The sequence below is a fragment of the Corvus hawaiiensis genome, chromosome 1, assembly GCF_020740725.1.
Source record: "Corvus hawaiiensis isolate bCorHaw1 chromosome 1, bCorHaw1.pri.cur, whole genome shotgun sequence".
In the NCBI taxonomy this organism is placed as follows: Eukaryota; Metazoa; Chordata; class Aves; order Passeriformes; family Corvidae; genus Corvus; species Corvus hawaiiensis.
Window position 1 is genome coordinate 71,121,517 of NC_063213.1, and position 19,231 is coordinate 71,140,747.

At 40.8% G+C, this 19,231-nt stretch overlaps 1 protein-coding gene across 1 annotated transcript; it reads right to left on the reverse strand.

Annotated features, from left to right (window-relative positions):
* Positions 1 to 4,084: 4,084 nt before the first annotated feature.
* Positions 4,085 to 10,017, reverse strand: LOC125329128 (serpin B4-like). The gene is made up of 8 exons (XM_048310570.1): positions 9,960 to 10,017; positions 8,586 to 8,770; positions 8,016 to 8,078; positions 7,278 to 7,406; positions 6,952 to 7,069; positions 6,497 to 6,639; positions 5,590 to 5,757; positions 4,085 to 5,451 (listed from the first exon to the last, which is right to left on the reverse strand). Exons 2-8 carry the CDS (start codon positions 8,751 to 8,753, stop codon positions 5,047 to 5,049), a joined length of 1,194 nt encoding a protein of 397 aa, XP_048166527.1. The 5' UTR covers positions 8,754 to 8,770; positions 9,960 to 10,017; the 3' UTR covers positions 4,085 to 5,046.
* Between the last annotated feature and the right edge of the window lie 9,214 nt (positions 10,018 to 19,231).

Genomic DNA, 19,231 nt, shown 5'->3' on the forward strand with positions numbered 1-19,231 from the left:
GTACAGCCACATCTATTTCTTTGCCTAGGTGAGACTACAGTATGTTACCTGAGGTCTAACTATGAGGGTCTATAGCATAGGTGTGCAGGAGGAGGGGAGAAGGGCTCTGAGGAGAGAGCACATTTTGCTAAAACCTCATTTTGATGAAAACATTTAGAACAACAGTGTTGAGATGACTTAGAGGCCTGAAGATGGGCATGGAAGAGGAAGAGATTTGAGGAACGGTCAGGAATTACTTATTTCCTGGGCTGTAAGCCTGACCCCAGAGTATTCAGGTATTCAGAAATTTGTGTAAACCAGCCAGTGGGATTTAAAGGATGACTGAGAGTCAGCTTTTAATTTTCATTCTGTGCAGGTCATGGCAACAAGGCCCATGGTAGTTGCACAGGCCATTCTCATAGATCTTCCATACCTTGTAACTATGGCAGGTGAATAAGCTACAGAATCTGTCTGCAGGAACATTCATGGTCTGTTAGACAATCATAATGCACAATATAAAATATAATTCAATTGTAAAAAGCTATTACTCTTTATTGAATAATAGACTTGATGAACAGTAAAAAAACAAATCTGGCATCTGTAAAGGCGATGGGGATAAGAGAAATACAAATTTGTACATATTAAGTCACAGAGCGTACAACAGTAGGTGCACCCTCTGTGAAAGGGAATGGGAGCTACTTTATCCTTAACAGTGCTGTTTGTTTTGCTGAAATGCAGGGATGTGTGTGCAGAGCCTGATAATTGGGGTGGCTTTTAGTTTCCCAATTCAGAATGAGGATGTTGTAGCAGCAATAAGGATGGGAAAAGCTGAAGATAAGAAGGAGCTTTCCTCTCACCTTGTTCAATGCTCCTTATTCTGTGACCTGGGCTGCTGTAGCTTTTACTTTATCCATACTTATCAAACCATTACTGCCTGAGGGCACAGGTTTTGTGTGCAAAGGGCTGTCATGTGTCTTTTCTTATTCTCCCATTTTCACATATTCACATTAGAGTTCCAGCTATTGCTCAGCAGCTGCTCAAGCACATCTTTAGGGCTTCCATGAAGAATTTTCCTGGGTACCCACATTCCTTTGCAGGCTATGGTTCAATTTGTTTGTGTGGACCTCTGTGGAGATTGTCCAGGAAGGACCCAACCAACACTGCTAAAATGGCCATCTCTTTGCACAATGTCCAAGATTTTCTCAAAAAACATTTTGTTACACCAACTCTTCTGGGAGGGGGCATGTAGGTCTTTCTGGTTTGCTGTCCCATGTAATATATTTGCCTTCTTTGTACACTCTACATTTCATATGCCTACCTATGGAACACGCTCACCACAACAATCTCTACGCACAGGTACAGCGGTTGAACATCAGAAAACTGCTCAGTTACTGAATTATGTAATCTACCCTAATGTGAAAAACTACTTTGCCAAGACAGGCAAGATGGTTTAAAACATCCAAAGTAGAGAAGCTCATGGAAGAAAGAAAGTCTGGTTCTGCCAGTAATCATGGCTGGGGCAGTACAACTTCTCCAGAAAACAGTCTGTAACTGCAAAACCTTGGGTTAATTTTGGGCATTTTTAATACATCAACTGCTAGTGCAAAAGTGGTTGAATCAGCCCAGGAATAGATGCAAATTCTGATCACCATTGGCTATCTGTATGCAGTCACCAACAAACAACTGCTCTTTCGTAACTTTGCCTGGGAAAAACAGATGCTTCTCCTGAAATTCAAAAGCTACAAGTGTAGTACTGCAAACAAAGCAAGACAAACGAGTTAAAATCTGTTTCATATCCATGTTTGTCCCAAAAAAGGGCTGAGCAAGGACTCTGCTGCCCTTTGTGCCTAAACCAATATGTGGTGTTTGCCCCTCTTCCCTGATGTTGGCATAAAAAAGGAGACACAAAGGAGCTGGGAAAACAGCTCTTTCCACCATTTCTCTGTTCTCATTTTCACATTTAATTTCTTCTGGTGGCTCAGGCACTACTGGGCAGTGTTTGAGAGTAATGTTTGCTTGTGCTTTGGGTGGCCTGTCCATCTGCATCACACAGACTGTGCACTTTACTGCACCTGAGTGTCTTTCTTACTGGTGTCATAAGGAACCAGGACTTCCTACTATAAAACCTTCTACCAGTTAGATTTTGAGGGAAATAAACACTAGTCTTATTCATATGGGGGTGGGGGTGAAGTGTGACTCAAAGCTGCCCTCTTTGGCTTTTTCCGAGACAATCCAAAAATCTCCCTTTACTCTTCTTGTCTATCCATTGAAAAGCTTGTGAAGATATAATAAAAATTATGTTATACATAGGTACTAAGAAACTGTTTGAAGAAAAGCACAATTTCAGAGAAAACTCGGGAGAACTGCAACCATCGGAGAGAATAGAGTTCAGTGGAAATGTGAATATGTAAATCAAGAGTCACTCAGTAATCAGACTGTGAAAGACACAGATCTTTCTAGTGTGGGACAAATGTGTGTACCTTTCCATGGTTCATTATGCAAATAGTATTTGATATCTTTTGCTTTGCTTTTTGCCAGTCTACACATTTGTAGGCTGTCATGTGTGCTGGCGTGGTTCAACACTTGGCATCGAGCCTGTCCCTGGGGAGGAGGCAGGGAAAGGCCCTTCAGGGATATATCTGCTCCAGATAGCATTTGGAGTTTCCAACTTTTCTCTGCTCTGCAAGCTCTATCATTTGGCATTGCACTTTTACAAGCTACAGTTTCCCACAGAAGAAGCATTTGCTGCTAGAGTAGAGGGCTTAGCTTATATTTTTAAGTAAACATCTCTGATTTTGTGGGAGCACTGCCCTCCCCACTAGGAACTGCTACCACTACAAGAGCAGCAGGGGACTACTTTCCAGCTTCTGGTGTTTTGCCACTACATTTTTTAGATGTCTTGTAGATTAAAATGGCAATAAGAAAAAATGATGACATAAGGAGAAGATAGATTTTTTTATTATAATTTACACTATATTTTGTTGCTGGTTCTGAATTATCTAGATATCCCTAGAGCAAGTTTTTTTAATAAAAATTGTAAAACAAAATTACAATTGAAATACAGAATTCCTGTTGTGAGACTCGTGCTTTTGGGGATAATATCTTAAAGCACTTGCCTTTATCACATTAATTTTTTCTTTTACATTTTATCTGAAAATATATAGGCCTGATTGTGCAAGCTAATAAATTCTAATCCGGTTCATACTCTTTTTTAATTTTAACCTAAGTAATTTATAGTGAAGACAAACCAGATCGACATAAAATTCCAGTGGCAGTTGTTGAAAAACATGTATAGCTGGTTTTTGCATACTTTATTTATCAGAGCTAACAGCCTGTGTTTTGTGTTCTCTTACCAGCTAATTGATATGAAAACTGTGTCTCTACAGGTAATTTTACTATTTCAGGCTGTATTTCATACTGCAATTGCAGCCATATGAGGTATCTCCACAGACTATAATGGGCCTGCTTTGTTTAGCAATTCAATCTGTAATTTTTCCTGCCTATCTCAGCATTTGGAAGAGCCCTTTGAATCATCAGTTCTACAATGGCACCAGTATGCTCGCAGTGTTTACCTTCTCCCCATCAGTGAGTAACAGGAAAAGGAGAAGTGAGTCATCAAAGAGTGGAATATTTTTCCTATAAAAGCAAGTATTCTTCATGTACCTGTGGATTTTGGACACTGCCTGCTGCCAAACTGGGCAGGCTGCTCCCTTCTTGTGACCCTGTGCTATTCCTTCCTACCACCTACTGCACAACATCCAGGAGGTGGTTTAGGGAACTAGATCATCAGCAAGCAAATTAGCTTTACCAGAAATTTTCCTCTTGGTTTGCGTCCCAGAGAACTGCTCATCCCCAAGTCAGGCAACTAATAGTGGTCATGTAACAGAGGGAACAGACTCAGGGTTTATGCACCCTAATGAATTGTCCAGTGCCTAAACTCAGCATGATGACTATTTAAAAGTGGAAGGTAGACTTCAGTGTCATCTACATTTTTGAAAAGGATTATCACTATTTGTACTTGCTATATTAGACTATTCCTCTGTCCACTTAATTCTGCAGACTACTACATTTAATATTTAGCTTGCAGTGGGTTTATCATGATAAATAATAATAATAATAAATAATAAAACAAACACAGGTTACCCATATAAATACCATCCCCATAGATTTTTAAATTTTTTTATGTTAATAATGAATAAAACAGCTGGGACAAGAAACTCACACTACCTGAGGGAAAAACAGAGCTGGCTTTTAGAGTGAGAATGGCGGATGTGGAAATTATGTGTATCATTCCCAGTCATCACACAGCAGGCTTTGTCAGGAAATTGTCCCATTACTCTGAAACTCTGTCTTTGTTATGGGGAAGTTTATAAAGAAGTTGGAGAATTTTCTTAAACATATAGGGTTTTTCACAGAAAAAAAATAAGCAATGGGTCTTCCCTTCTTCGGAACAAGCAAAATTACACCAAAAAATATTCTGTCTTCTCTGCTCTCTGAGAACAAACCCTGACAGCTCCAGCTTGAAATACTGCCTCCAATCAATATTTAATAGGAGGCCTGAAGGAATACTTTGCTACTCCCCTATAAAGTGGTATTTTCTTTGAGACCTTAGCTAGGTAAGGCTAAAAGAGACCAAGTACCTGAGGTTATGCATTTAGTGCAGATCCCTATCCTCCTGTCTACTTCATGTGAGAGAATGTGTCACTTATCTTTAGGGCACTAAAGTCATGGGTTTATTGGACCCATACTGCATTAGGAAAGACTCAAAGTAAAATTTTCTTTGCAGATGTCTCTAGAGCACTACAGCTTTTTGGCAAATACCACATAGTGTATTTTAAGGTAGGTGTTATTTTCGTAAGGCCTCCTAAAAGTAAAACATCCCTAAGGTTCACAGGGTTTAGGGTTTTATCTTTAATTTGGGTCTTCTCGGAAAGTCTTTTTATTTACAGCAAACCAGACTTCGGGATAAAATCTAGAGAAATGTCTTTTGTTTTCTCTTTTGTCCTTATTGCTTGCCAGTTGGGATGTAAGTGGGGAGAAAGATCTAATTTCCAATATAACCTCCTCTTAAGGAGAGGAATATCTTCCAAAGAAGAGAATGGTGTTGGTTTGGTTGTGTCTGATGAAGAAGAGGAATGGATGGTCAGCTTTGAACTCGTAAGTTACTGGGCGACACAGAGGCATTGCAAGAAGCCCCATGGCACAACCTGCTTCAGTGCCCTCTTCATTGACTTCCACGATTGTCTTCTGGATGGCCTTGGACACAACCAAGCCATCTTTCATAGAGATTCCTGACAAATCAGCTTTTCCCCAGTCAAAAACATTCATTACTCCCATCTCCTTGAGAGTGTTGTTGAGAACATAACTTTCCTCCATCTTGAACTGGGGCAGGTGCACCTTCACTCTCAGCGGTTGCATCGTAGCCAAGCTGGTCCATTCTGCAAGTTTTTCATAGGTGAGGGCACATTCAAGCTGTAAGGGGGTATTGATAGTAATGATTGGCACCACAATGAATGCAAGGAAAGGAAGTCCAGTTTTTCCCACTTGTTTTCTGACCACACTGGAGCAGCGCTCTCTATGTACAGTACTAGACAGAAAACAAAGTGTTACCTGTTCTAGGCCAGTGAAGTCCTCACAGTCATCTTCAGGAAGAAGAATGAACATGCTTAGTTCATTATTGAAGTATTGGAGCTCTATGACTTTTGTTTTCAGTTCCTCTATGATGGCCATGTTAAAATATCCTTCTTGAAACATCATCTGCACTGTCTTTCTCTCATTCTGAAACACATGAAACATATTAATCGGAAAATACAAAACTTATCACCTTGGTTTTCATTGGTTTCAGTATTGAGGTTAGAGTTCAGTTCAAAAGCATTATTTAAACTGGTCATGGGTTTAATGTACTTGTAACATTGATGTGTTCCTCTCAGCTGTAGTCCCAATGAAGTTATCCGTTTTAGAAGCATAAAAGCTACATTTCCCTTTCTAATGGTGCCAAATTACTTTACTCACAACTTCATCGTTACACCCTTCTTTTTTTTGGCGCGTCAGATGAGGAAACTGATACATCTGATGCAACCATAAATTAAATTCGTCATGAATAATGCATACATTCCCCTGAGATAATTTGCCTTGAGTATATTTTTTCCCGAAAGCACGTACTGTTCTCTTCGTAAATAGTAGCAGAGAAACAGAATCCTCAGTTTCAATCTCGAGAGCAGACTATTTTTGAAACAGCACACTTAGCTGCAAAATCCCCAACAAAGTTAGTGCATGTACTCAGTGGATTTGGTCCAACAAGGATCTCAGCTGCACAAGAACAACTTCTGATATGAATTGGTAAAAACATTTACATATTTGGTTAGGAAAATGGACAGAAATACAGCCTTCTGTTCTGACAGAAGACCACTGTTTTGTCTTGGGATAACAGAAAGGAGAAAAGCCCTCTTCTGTTGGTACAGGAGACAGACATCTGACCTCCATCCCCCAGCTGCTTCAGTTCCTACCCATACTGTACCTTGTTCAGGTGGAAATATGTTTCCTTTGTGTCTTCTTTCTTAAATTCTACTGCCCACTTTCCTTTAAAATAGATAGCATTGACCAGGACAAGTACAGTAGAGGGATCAATAAAACCAGCAGCAAATAAGTCTTTGATTTTACCTTTAAAAATAATGAATTAAGAAGAATTATTACTTTGTTCTGGCAATCAGCTGACTTCGACTATTAATAGTAATTTCTTTAAAATTGAAAAGTGGTATAATTCTGCCAGACAAATGACAAGAAATTTATGTACAGTCTTGAAAACAAGGAACTCAAAGTATTTTTGTTCCTCTTACTACATTTATTTCCTATTGAGAAAAAAAAATAGTGCAGGTGTTTAATACATAAAAATCTTGCTATCTTTGGAAAAAAATGGAGAGTGATATTCCTAAGTGGTTCAACTGCAAGCCAACCTGCACATTTTTTCTTTACCTTTTGTTTCATTTTCAACCCAGAAGTTAATTTTGTCTCTGACCTCTTCTTCAGTGTATTTAAAATTTACTGGTTCCAGTTCTGCTCGATAGAATTTCTTTGTGGAATCCAAGTATTGCTGGAAAGTACAAATTGCAGAAGTTTATTGCAATGCAATGAGTTTATAAGATAGATGATTTCATGGCTTCAGGATAATTCCATGTAGTAGACCAGCAAGAAAGAAATGAGTGAAAAAGGCATATGTCCCTTTGTGCTTTATGACAGAAGACATTCTGCTGAGCTCCCCACTCCTAGGAGCTGTTACAAGGGACACCACAGTCACTTACCTGGAAGAATGGATAAGTAATTTCTCCAAAGAGCCTGTTGGCAATGGTGAGACAACAGCCTGGTCCGGGTTCAGTGACTTCAGCCAACAGAGCCTGGAACTGGGAATGGACTCCTTCATCTTCTTCACACTTCAAACAGGAAAACAGATGTTTCGTGGTAGGCTTGATCTTTCCTATGCAAAGTTGGACCTGAGGGTGAATTGCAGCCTCTCTCTGCTTGAGAAACCCTACTCCACCCAGCTGATAGAGGCATTGGAATAAATGCACCAGGACACCACCACCTATCCCCCCGTGCCAGATGTACAGAATGACAAAACAGTTCCCCTTCAGGCCCACACCAATTCACCTCCAAACTACATTGTATCCTACAGTGATGTCTCTGTGCACTCTAAGCAAAGGGCTGCTGGTCTAGAGACTGGGAGAAGCAAGCTCCAAGGTGCCTTTAGCATGCTCTGTAGTCAAACTTTTGCAGGTGGCAATTGAAGAACTTATCACATTTTAGATTGGCACTGCTGTTTTGGTTAGAAACCTGTAATGAGAAGGCTAAGCTGTTGAAATGTGTGATCTCACAAGGCCCCTTAAATAACTAATAAAGGACCAGTAATAAATAGGTCTGCAAATCTAGATGGAGAGGCTTATCAGCCCTGCTGTGCTTTCTGATTAAGTGATTGCCTTCAAGGAAAAAGGTTGACAAACTGGCTCCTGTTGCTTCAGCTCAGAGCTGCAATTGTGTCTTACCTCCTCAGAAGGGTATCTGTTTTCCTGTCTTGTACTGCTCAAAACTTCTCTGAAATGAAAGACCTGCAATGTAAATGTTGGGTGAATGCAGCTGAGTGGCGGTACTCCAAAGCTAAAGCAGTGTTGCAAGCCTGTCCCAAAACACAGCCAGACATAGTCCCTGGGGAAAGGCCCCTTTGTTCTTTACCATAAGATCCTTGCAAGTGAACAAGTAGCTTTAGCAGATGGTGAGTGCATGAAATCTTTCAAATCTTTCTACATGAGAAAGGAGGCTTTGGGTGTCCAGAGAAGGCAGAAAACCACATTAAAGGGAAGGAACTCTTCCGAGCCCTGGAGAGTGCAGGGATACCTCCAAAACACTTTCTTTAGCACTGGTGTATTCATTGAACAGTCAATTCAATAATAATGCTTAGTCTGAAGAAGTTTGGTATTAGGAACAGCATAATGTATTTTTAAAGGGCTCTCTGTGTGCATCAATCCTTTGGATGTTAGGAACTGTATCAGATGGTAAAACCAGCCTCTTGGCTCATATCTTGCCATTGTTCCCTGTTCAAAGCAGAGAAGACCTACCTCCTCAATCTGTTCTAGTGTGCTGCCCCTGGCTCCAAGGACAACCATTCCAAAGGCAGCTGACAGACTTAGCGGGGAGAAGAAGATGTTTTCATTTCTTTTTCTTTTTCTCAGCTCTCTGAAAAAGTCAAGACAGAACCTGGCATTGGCAGCACTGAGAGAGCACATTGTGGCACTGTGGTCACCTGAAACATGGGAAAAAATAATTTAGGCTTCTCATCCTTACACCTGCTATGTTTAGATGCCCTGGTAAGTTTTTTGCAATAGCTTGGCTATATTATTCTGTATTTCATGGAAATTCCCTTTTCATTACATTTGGGATTTCACAGTGAATCTGGAAACCAGCACCCTGAATAGCAGAAGAAACACATTTGCAGAAACAGTATTCTGAGTTGAGCTGCTTCTCCAGCTCACTCAAAAGCTATGGCTTTGCCACTCAGCCCTAACTTTGTCCTAACCACACTGCCAGCTCAGTTTATATCCTGATCGTTTTGCCTTCAGTTGTCCAGGCATAGCACTTACTAATTACACCCTTGATCATATCTTATTCTTTGTCTCTCTAAAAACTTTGTATTAGTCAGCTGTGCCTCACATACTGTATCCTTCTAAAACTGGTTGCTTAACAAATATTCAACAGAAAATGGAGCTACAGACAGGCTCATTTAGTAAGATTATCAACTAAGACACATTGTGCAGTTGTAGAAAATTTCAGTCATATTTTTTTATTTCATCTGCAGCTGAAACTCTTTTTTCCAAGCACCCTTCAGTTACAATCACAATAATTACAAGGAGATCATCTTGAGTGTTCTGCAAAACTCTTCATATCTTAGACCTAGAACAGAGTTCCTTTCTTGTGACAGACTTTTCCCAGTGTCTTCATCCAGTAAAGTGTTGTAGAAGCATCTGATTATAAGAAAGTCAGTTCAGTATTTTAGAAATTGCACTATTCTAAGTCACTTTTGATTTGATTCTAACTGTGTCTGAATAATTTCCTCCACACATGTAGTAAACATATTTCCCCAATACACAAGAAGAATTAAATTATCCATATAAACATTTGAAAGATGGAGCATTTTAGAAAGATTATGCTCTTATAAATTACTAGTCTGGGTCATACAGAAGAAGTGGCAAATGGTTTTAATCTTTAGACACACACTTGGAAAGTTTAGAAGTTCCATTGTGTGAGTTAAGCACAGATTCATCACACACCCATAAATTTTAATGTATGCAACTTGGAAATATTCTCACTTTCTTAAAATATGTCACATGCCATATAGATGTACCAAGTATGCATGTATATTACTAATGGACATATCAATCCTTAGACATTTCCTAGTTCTGTCATTTAGAATTAAAGATCATGGAGATATTTACCTTCTCCTCAGGACTGACGGTGTCAACTTGACAGTCGAGCTTGTTGATGGGGCCTCTGGAGCAATGGGATATAAAACCATTGCCACTCCCAGTGGCAGCATAAATTTCACTCATGATGAATCATATTCCTGTCTGTTGCAACCAGTTAGCAAAATTAGGAGACCTGTTGTGGAATCTTGAATTTTTCCATATCCCTAGGAGTTCAGAAAGTAGTCACAATTTTAAATGGATACTAAGATGTAAAAAAATTCTAAGTAGTTATAAAAAAAGAAAGCAAACTCCTAGAAACAAAGGTGATTTCAGAGGGGGTTTTACCTGTAAAAAGTAAATTTTTCAAATTTTGATGTCTTTTGACATCAGAAGTGGCACCAATGAATGCAATATATAGTTTTTGTAGTAGAAACAATTATACTGATATAACCAGCCCACTGATTTAGTTCTGGGCTAAACTATATCCTAAGTTTAGTCCAGGACTTCTCATTACTCCTCATTTTTGTCTGTGTCTCTGAGGAAGTCTGATCATTGTCTTATGTTGCTTCAGCAAGGCATAGGCAGCAGGGACAGAGCAACCTACTTATAAGAAGTAGTATATTTCTGGTGTTATTTTCTGAAAAACAATCTTTCTTCACATTTAGGTTGATATAGTGTGTGGGTGAGCAAGTATCTGCATGAGTATATGCAAGCACTAACACTTACAATGCTGGTTTGTTACAAGTACTTGGTTATCACTGCTAACATATATTTACATATCAACCCAACCAGATACTATGCTTATCTGGTATTTAGGAAGCTCTGAAGGCAGTTTCCTATCAGTCATAAAGTACTCATGGGTTTAATTCTCTTTCGGTTTGAATTTTCTCAGAGCTTTTTCTTGGGAGGAAATAGAAATTAAAAACACAGTGTTCATTCAAGCCCTGAAAACAAGAGAGTCAGACCTGCACAGATTTTGCCTGAAGGAATGAAAGCCATGGAGTCTGGTTTAACTTGCTCAACACTGGGGCAAGAAAATTTCCCAAAGAAGCATCTGGCTTGCTTTCCTGGCTTCTGGCTGGACTCCACACAGTCACTTAAAAATCCACCTGCTGAGCCTGTTCCTCAGTGCTAAGGAAATTTCCCTGTCTGACCATCCAGGAGCCACTCTGGCAGTCACAGCTGCACCACCCAAGCTGGATGGAGGCCACTTCGCAGCTGCATCCCCCACACTCACACAGTCACACCAGGTTTCCTTACCATCACAGAGCCTCAGACATCTCTATCCTTAAAATAATTTAATCATGGTGCAATAACAAAATACCAGCTCAAGCTGGTCCCTCCAAGGAGGGACCCCAAACAAAGGAAACTCTGCACTTTTACACCCTCTCAATCTAAGTGTGGAGAAGTCCAAGGTCCTTGGCTCCTGCTGTGTCTTTGAGGCCAGGCCATAGGTGCCTGTGCCCTTTGTTCTGCACTGGATGGGCACTTCATGGCCCCTTGCCTGGGGCTCCCGCCCAGACCTCAGCCTGCAGCTGCACCCCAAGCTACCTGCACTGAATGGATGCCCCAAAACTCACATTGTCACCAAAGGGGAACTGCAGAGCAGAACTGGGCAGATGCTGTTCCCTTTCTTGTGGTGATGGGCTGTTCTCTGCATTCTGACTTTGGGCACTAGGCATAGCACACTTGGAGGAAAAATGTTGTGAAATATAAGAGGGGTAAAATATACAGGTAGGAGCTGCAAGATGTAACAGTTTTAAGTCAGGGTACCATCCAGGTGTCTCCCAGAACAGAAAGGAAATTATTTTCAAGCAGCAAGACACAACCAAGTATTTGGTTGGATACTGGCAATTTTTAATCCAAATTAATATTGTGAATGGAAAATTGCAATCCTGAAGCATGATAAATAATGCCCTTTGGGCACAGGGGTATGTGCTGAAGCCACAAGCACCCTTAAAATACATTCTTCTGTGTAGGAATCTTTTAAGGCAAAGTTCAAGTTATCTAATATGCTCTCAGAGCGAAACACTACACTCTTAGCCACTGCTTAGTTTTCTGACACTTTTGAGCTCTTGTCTTAACTGTCTCAAGTGAACAGGTTTCTCCAGGTTTGTTCATCATTGTTTTTTATTCCTCTGGTTTTGTAGGCACTCCTGTTCTTAATTCATTTTGAGTTAATCTGAAGATTAACTGTGGCTCCATTGTTCCATTTGGTGGAGATTTGCTTCACATGAATCATTTTCTGTCAGTGGTCAAATTATAGATAATGGAGCTGGACAGGCATTCATTCCCAGAAAGGAACATTCTCTGCTGTTCTTCTAGTCCCCTGCTTTCCTATTCTCTTCTAGGTTAGTTTAGTGTAGGTTAGAGCGTGGCTTAGTCACAGATAGTTTTTTAATGGGAATGTCTGAGAAACCCAGGAGTTTTTTTTCAACTAGATTGAAGGATCTTCTGAATTGTAGGTTTTTAGGAGACTCACTGTGCAAGTGCTTGCTGGGAAAGGCAAAGCTACATATCATCCTGCTAAACAGAGGGCTGGACTAAGACCTGCACTGGATTTTCCAGATCTCTGACTCCCTTCTTGCTCTTTAAATAATGCAGAGGTTCATTGCAGGTCAGAGAAAAATGAAGAGGATTGAAGATGGTCGCAGTAGTCTCAGAATCAGGAGACTCTCTTTATTCCTTTCCATGGATAAGCCTCCTAACAGGAAAGGATAAATAGCAGGAGGACTTTTTCTAAAGGTTACAGAGTAGTAGTTGCTGAGATGCGTTGTGTGGAAAGGAAGACGGAGATGTAAAAGCACTGCAAGTACAAAGGAAGTGACAGATTTTGTTTCAGGTAGTTAGACTACTCTGTCAAGAATGCAGATTTCAAAGACAGCCCTTTTAGCTGGTGGTCAGATGCTTGTCATAGTAAAGTTGCTTTCAGGCACAGAGGAATGGATTGCAGACTGACCTGCTTTCTACACCTAAAATTCCACACATTTAGATAAGACTGTAAGTAGCACTACGTCCTTAGGGATAAGTTTTGTCCAGCACTCTTTACCTGTTTGCAGTTATTTGGGCTGAAATTCTCAAATCTTTCCTTCATTTTCCAGCAACATTTTTTTAATGTTTCTGATGGTCTTGGAGCCAGGACCAAGGTAATGAAGACTTCTCTATATGATCTTTAAACCACAAAGAGCTCTGATGACATGGATGAGATAAGCACAGGAAGGCCAAAGCAAGGAACAAAGATCCAGCTGCTGATGTCAATCAGCAGAACACAACCTCACATCGAGAAGCAATGACTCACTCTGTAGCAGAACAGACCACCAGCGTACCCCTTGTGATTATTCTTTGCTTCAAGAGAATGCAGGAAACTTGGATGTCTACAGTTCTCCCTTGGCTTTTTTCTCACTGTTTGCAGCCATACACTTCCCTTGCTGTCGGTGTCTGCAGGACGCAGTAGGGAAGCAGATCCTTGTTGAGGAACCAGAGGCTGATCTCAAGTTTAACACCAAAGGCTTTTCTTGTCCCTTTCATCTTACAAAATGAACGTTCTGCTACCACCCTGCTCAGGTGGTAATTACAGAGTACCTGATTTGTCTGAGGTTGCCTGTGAGTAAAGGTATCATTAGAAAAGTGGAGTTGCTGAATAACAAGAACAAAACAAGGACTCCTTTGATTTTCACTGCCCAGGAGGGCCCCCCTCCCTGTTTGTCAGACAACTGCTACAACAAATAATGAGTCTTATACAGTCTTATACATCAGAGCAATTAGGGTGATAAAGTATCTGTGGTGATCCACAGAAACTTTAGCATGACAGAAAAATACCTCTTGAATTTGAGAAAGTTGGAGAGATTTCAGATGTTACTGATGGTCTCAGCTCATCTGGGAAGCAGCACATGAACAGAGTCTGATATTCATTTCTGTGATCTTCAGGTTGTATGAGTCAGGAACCTATTGAAAACCAAGTATCAGCTTATAAATAGCACTGCTGTCTGCTGACTCTCCAATACTGGATTTACTGGCAACAATGTGCGGGAATTGATGAGTGTGAACTTTGCAGAGACCTGGGGTACCTCATGCTGGCCATTCAACTCACCAGGGAAAAGGTGAGCCCAGAGCTGTTGTTTTCCCACTTGAACTTCTTTGTGCACCAGAAGCATTTCCATGATTACAGTAAACCCCATTTACATTCCAGGGAAATTTAGACATGATACAAAATAACATGAAAATATTCTTCATCTTTGGTTCACTTATCAGCATCCAAAAACAGCTCTAGCAATACAGCCAGTTCTGCCTGTTGTACCTTCTCTGCTCACACCCTTTCTCACTTGTTCATGAGCTTTGACTAACAGGAAATTACATTTGTAGGCAGGGATGTCTGCATGTGTCTTCTTAACGGACTTCCATAGTGTAAGGTGTTACGACTACACAGATAAATATTTCTGCATGATGACCCTGTTTCATAATGCTGATTCAGGCTTTGTGAGTGATCTCATTTATAGTATGTCTGGATATCATTTCTTTGTGGCAATTTAAATCATTTTATAAGCCATATTTCTTTACCTTAAGAGCAAGTGCATTTTTCAAAGCTGTGTGATACAGAATGTCCATACGTATTCCTCTCCTGGTTCTGCCTCAGTGCATGACTATTCTTGTCAGTCATCACTGTGGGATGCAGTAGAAAATAGGAAATTTCCTTTGCATTTTAAGAATGAGTCTGTTTCTCTATATTGCTTAGACAGTGAAAAAGATAATAAATATTTTCATGCAATGGAGCTGTTGTTGTTAACTTTGGTTAGAAATGACAGAACTGTGGCTGGAAGGAGCTTTGAGATTCCTGGTGCATCTGCTGCCCTAAGGTAGGATGAGAGATCTAGATTACAGCTGATAGGTGTTTGTTGAACCTGTTTTTGAAGCTTCTAGACAAAGAGTTTCCAAACCTCTGTTCCATTTCTGTTCTTCCTTATTCCTGAAGTTTTAACTCAACTTTGTCCTAAGTTGTCCTGACTATAAATTAAAACTGTTACATCCAGTTATCTTTAAACTTGGTATGTGCTGATGGCCAAGTTGTTCAAGTACTTATTAGTCAGTTTATCCTTTGAACAAGACGTAGCATTTGGGAGTGTATCCCTGGTCATAAAATGTAATTATTGTAGATGTACTCATAGCCAGGACATTAACACTGCACTAATCACACTACCCAAAACCTGTGGGTATTGGTAGCTACTGAGCTACTTTAACAAATTATGGACTTGGAAACTTGAAATACCCTTCAGGGCTGCTCAGCCCTGTAGCACATTGTGTAATTTTCACCACTCTGAGGAGAAAGGTACTGCTTTTGGCCATCATTCTGGATGTTAAAAATAATTGCTCTTCCTCGTTCCTGCGACAGCCCTTGTGGTATGATTTCCATAGCTAGTCAAATTGTGCAGTGGCTCAGTAGTCCTATATGTTATTTGTATAAATGTTAGTGTGGATATTCTTGCCAGTCCTTACGGCTAGTGAAATCAGATGTATCATAGGTCCAGAAATGGAGCATAAGTATTTGCCAATATTGTGCACATATTGTTAGTGACCGAGTTTTGAAAACAAAGTGAGATTTGAAAATATCCTTCCTAAGCAGCCAAGCACTGTGAGGAACTGGCAGGTGGATAACTTGAAAACGCAGGGTCAAATTTTCAGCCAATGTAAACTGATTCAGCTCCAGATGAGGTGAGAAAAGAGAATTTGTTCCCGTGGAAAAAGGTTCTTCTTCAGGCCACAGAATAATATTGGTGTGTAAATGGTATGTTTCCACATACTGCCATGGAATTTGTACAATAAATCATTTCATCATTCTGCAATTCAAATTCCTACATTCCTGGGGTAACCAAGGACTACTGAACTGTCCTGAAAATAAGTTCTCTACATCTCTTCACATTTCTGCTTTCCATCAGTTCCACTGATTTTTACCATTGATAAAGATTTTGCTCTCATATTATCCTGGATAAATTTGACAACCCTTTCTTTTCTGGCCTGGCTGTAACCCAGACACATCACCTTGTGAATCCCAGACACTTGTATCCCAGCTGGTTGTAAACCTTTGTGTAAAATCTAACGGGGAACCTGTGACCAGCGTCACTTAGCAACAACCTTCCTAAAACAAGATACTTTTACTATACAGAATAAGATATTAAAGAAAACTTGACTTTAACACATTCTGCTTCCAAGAACCACTATTTCATGCAGAACATGTAAAGTAGTCCCTGCTATTGTGTTCTTGAGTAATCACTGGATGCAAACAAGAATGTCTTGACAGAACATGATGTCCAATAGCTTCAGTATTTGGCCTGGGACACCCGAGTGAAATCCATACACAGAAGTGCCTCGCGTTGCTCCAGACGAAGGCAGGTATCTGACTGCAACATGCTGATGAAGGGACATTTAAGGGTGCGTGTGGGAAATCATGACACAACACTTCCCTTGTAGCTCTCTGCGTGCCAGTGGAACAGAGTCCCCATGGTACAGAAGCACACACAGTGCTGATGCAGGGGGAAAGTCCCATTTGGCCATTTTCCTAAACCTCCTTCTTGTACAAAGTAAACATTACCAGTAAGCCATGGGAGGTAAACAGGATCTGGAACACCATCAAATGCCTGTGGGTTGACTTCAAAGCACTGACCCTGCCAGCAAGCCTTCTCATTTGAGAGTGGGGAAAGTGTTCCACTACGTCTTCATTCGCAGAGCTGCAGTTTACTGTATATTTAAGATGTGGTTAATTTTTTCCTCCTGTATTTGTAAACCAGAAACAGGATGTACCCATAAATATATTCTCCCTTTGTCTGCTTTTGTGCTACACAGAGAAACAAAACTCTGTGTGTTCATTTCTAAATTGAGACTTCAAGACAGCCCTTTTTTCTTCCTGCTCAGCTGGAGAACTGGGACTGAATTCTGTTCTCAAACATGAGTGTAAATCTATCATAACTCCACCAATACCTGTTCACTGACAATTTAATAGTTTATAAACAAATGTCGTGTAATTGCAGAAAATTGCATAGGCAGAAGAGACCAGAATTAGACCATATTTGCTTTTGCAGTACAGTTCAGCAATGGCCAAAATATATCAACACTGTTTTAGCCAGAAATCCCAAAAGACCATCGTGCAAGCTGCTGTGAACACAGTCAGCTCCATCCCAGTCACACTCAGTGCACCTCAGTGCAGACACAAGACAATTGCATTAATATATTCTGAAAATAATATGGTACTTTAGAGGGATTTTCAACCATTATGGAATTCTGGATCAGGAAATACTTTCCCCTCAGTGGTCTCCCCTGTATTCTTTAGTAAAATAATTTCCCACTCATCAGGCAGAGGGTCATAGAACTGGCAGGGTGAGAAATTATAGACTTAGAACAATCTTCCTCCAAGGCCAAACACCTTGTGGTCTCCAAGGAGCATGGTTTTTCAGGCACATGTCAAACATCAGAGCACTGGAGAAGAATTTTCTTAGAAAGTTTCACAGTGATACTAAAAAACCTCTACCTTTTGCACTCATTATTATTTTCAGAATGACAGGTCAGAGAAATGAAGGCAAAAGACATTCAAGTTCCTGGTGGTGGCAAATTACACCTCGCTGTGCTTTTAGTTCACAGATGAAATACAACAGGCAAGAGACAAGACATGTGGCAGATGCTCAAAGGCATTGAGTGCCTGAGGCAACTTTCAAATCAAGGTTCAAAAAAGCCATACCAATTAAATGCTTTGAATACTTTTATTGCAGCCACACTTTACTACTTACAAAGAGAGGGCCTGGAAAGAGTACCTGAGGAGAAGAGTGTGGGACAAGCCTCTACGTATCTCCACGCCCAACATCTGTATGGAGACTCACTCAGGACATGATCTGTGTTCATGGCAGCCAAGATCCTTCCCCCATGGTGGTGTTTAGGCACTGGAGATGGGGTTACTGGAGACATGTGGGGGGAAAGCAGTGGGGTTCAGCACTAAGCTGTCTCTGGCTTGGGACCTGGTGGCTGGGGACAGAGGCCTGCAACACCTCCTGGAGAGTGGCCCCACCCATCAGCCTTGTCATGTGGCTGAAGAGGGGAGGCATCATGCTGGACTTCTGATTTATGCAGTGCATCATCCAACTGTTTAAACAACCCCACTGCAATGGGAGTTTTCATGACTAAGAATGAAATAAGAATGAAATAAGAATGAAATAAGCTCCATTAAGGGTGTTCACTTGTTTAAGAGCTCTAAACAGGAAAGGCCCATTATAATTTTTCCAGTTGTCTTGCCAAAGCAACTTGGTGTTTTCTCTTGGGGTCAAGAATACAGATATCAGGAAATGTCCATGGCACTTGAGAGCAACATGTTATTTATGCCTTACTCCTTTCTACCAGAGTATTGTGCTCTCTTTGGGCAGAAAGAAGCAGAACCTGCTCTACCCTTAGGGGAAATATTGGCCAAAGGAGAGAATGTTCTTGCTTTGATTGTGTTTGATCAACAAGAAGAACAGGTGGTCAGCTCTGAACTTGTAAGGAATGTGGAGGTAAAACACTCTTTTGGTCAACCCTGTAGCAGCAGCTGCATCAGTTGCTTCTTCATTAACTTTCACAAAGAAGATTCTTCCCCTGTCTGCTCCAGCTAGCTCCACACTCACTTTCATCTCCTCAATTTTTTTTCTAAGTGCTGTACTCTGTGTAAACACGGTCGTGTAGTCAACATCCTGGGTTTTTTGCAAGAACTGCTACATGGTTTAGAAGCACTGACCAACCTTCAGACACTGTGGTTCACTGAAGTACCTAGTACCGGAGGTGGATTTTTCCCACAACACCGCAGGAAGTTAGACACTGGTATGGGAGCATAGCTGAAGTCCTCAGTGCTGGGTATTTGCTGCTGTACTCCAGCTAGGGATCTGATTTCCTATGCCTTAGGCCTAGCCCACATGTTTCAGCAGAATAGTGTGGGGAGCTTGAGGCATCAATGGTTATGGCTTGAAATGTATGTGGGGCTCCTGAGGCTTTTGTTGAGCTCCACAGTCAGTGTCTGTCTGCACCTCTGGAAGGTTTGCACAAAGCAACAAGCAAATAAGGCAGCAAGGTGGAGTTGCTCCAGTCTGGGGTACAAGAGATACACCAAAGGCCTGTACTAGTTTGAAAACAAACCAGTGGGAGGCACTAAGTCAGAATAACAATTTAATGGAAATTAAAGAAAAGGGGAAAAAAAAAAGGTAAAAGAAAACACTGTCAAACTGACAGAGTCAAGGTACAACCTGACACCCTGTTAGGCAGGGTGGTGGTAGCAGTCTGGTAGAATGGTGGCTGCA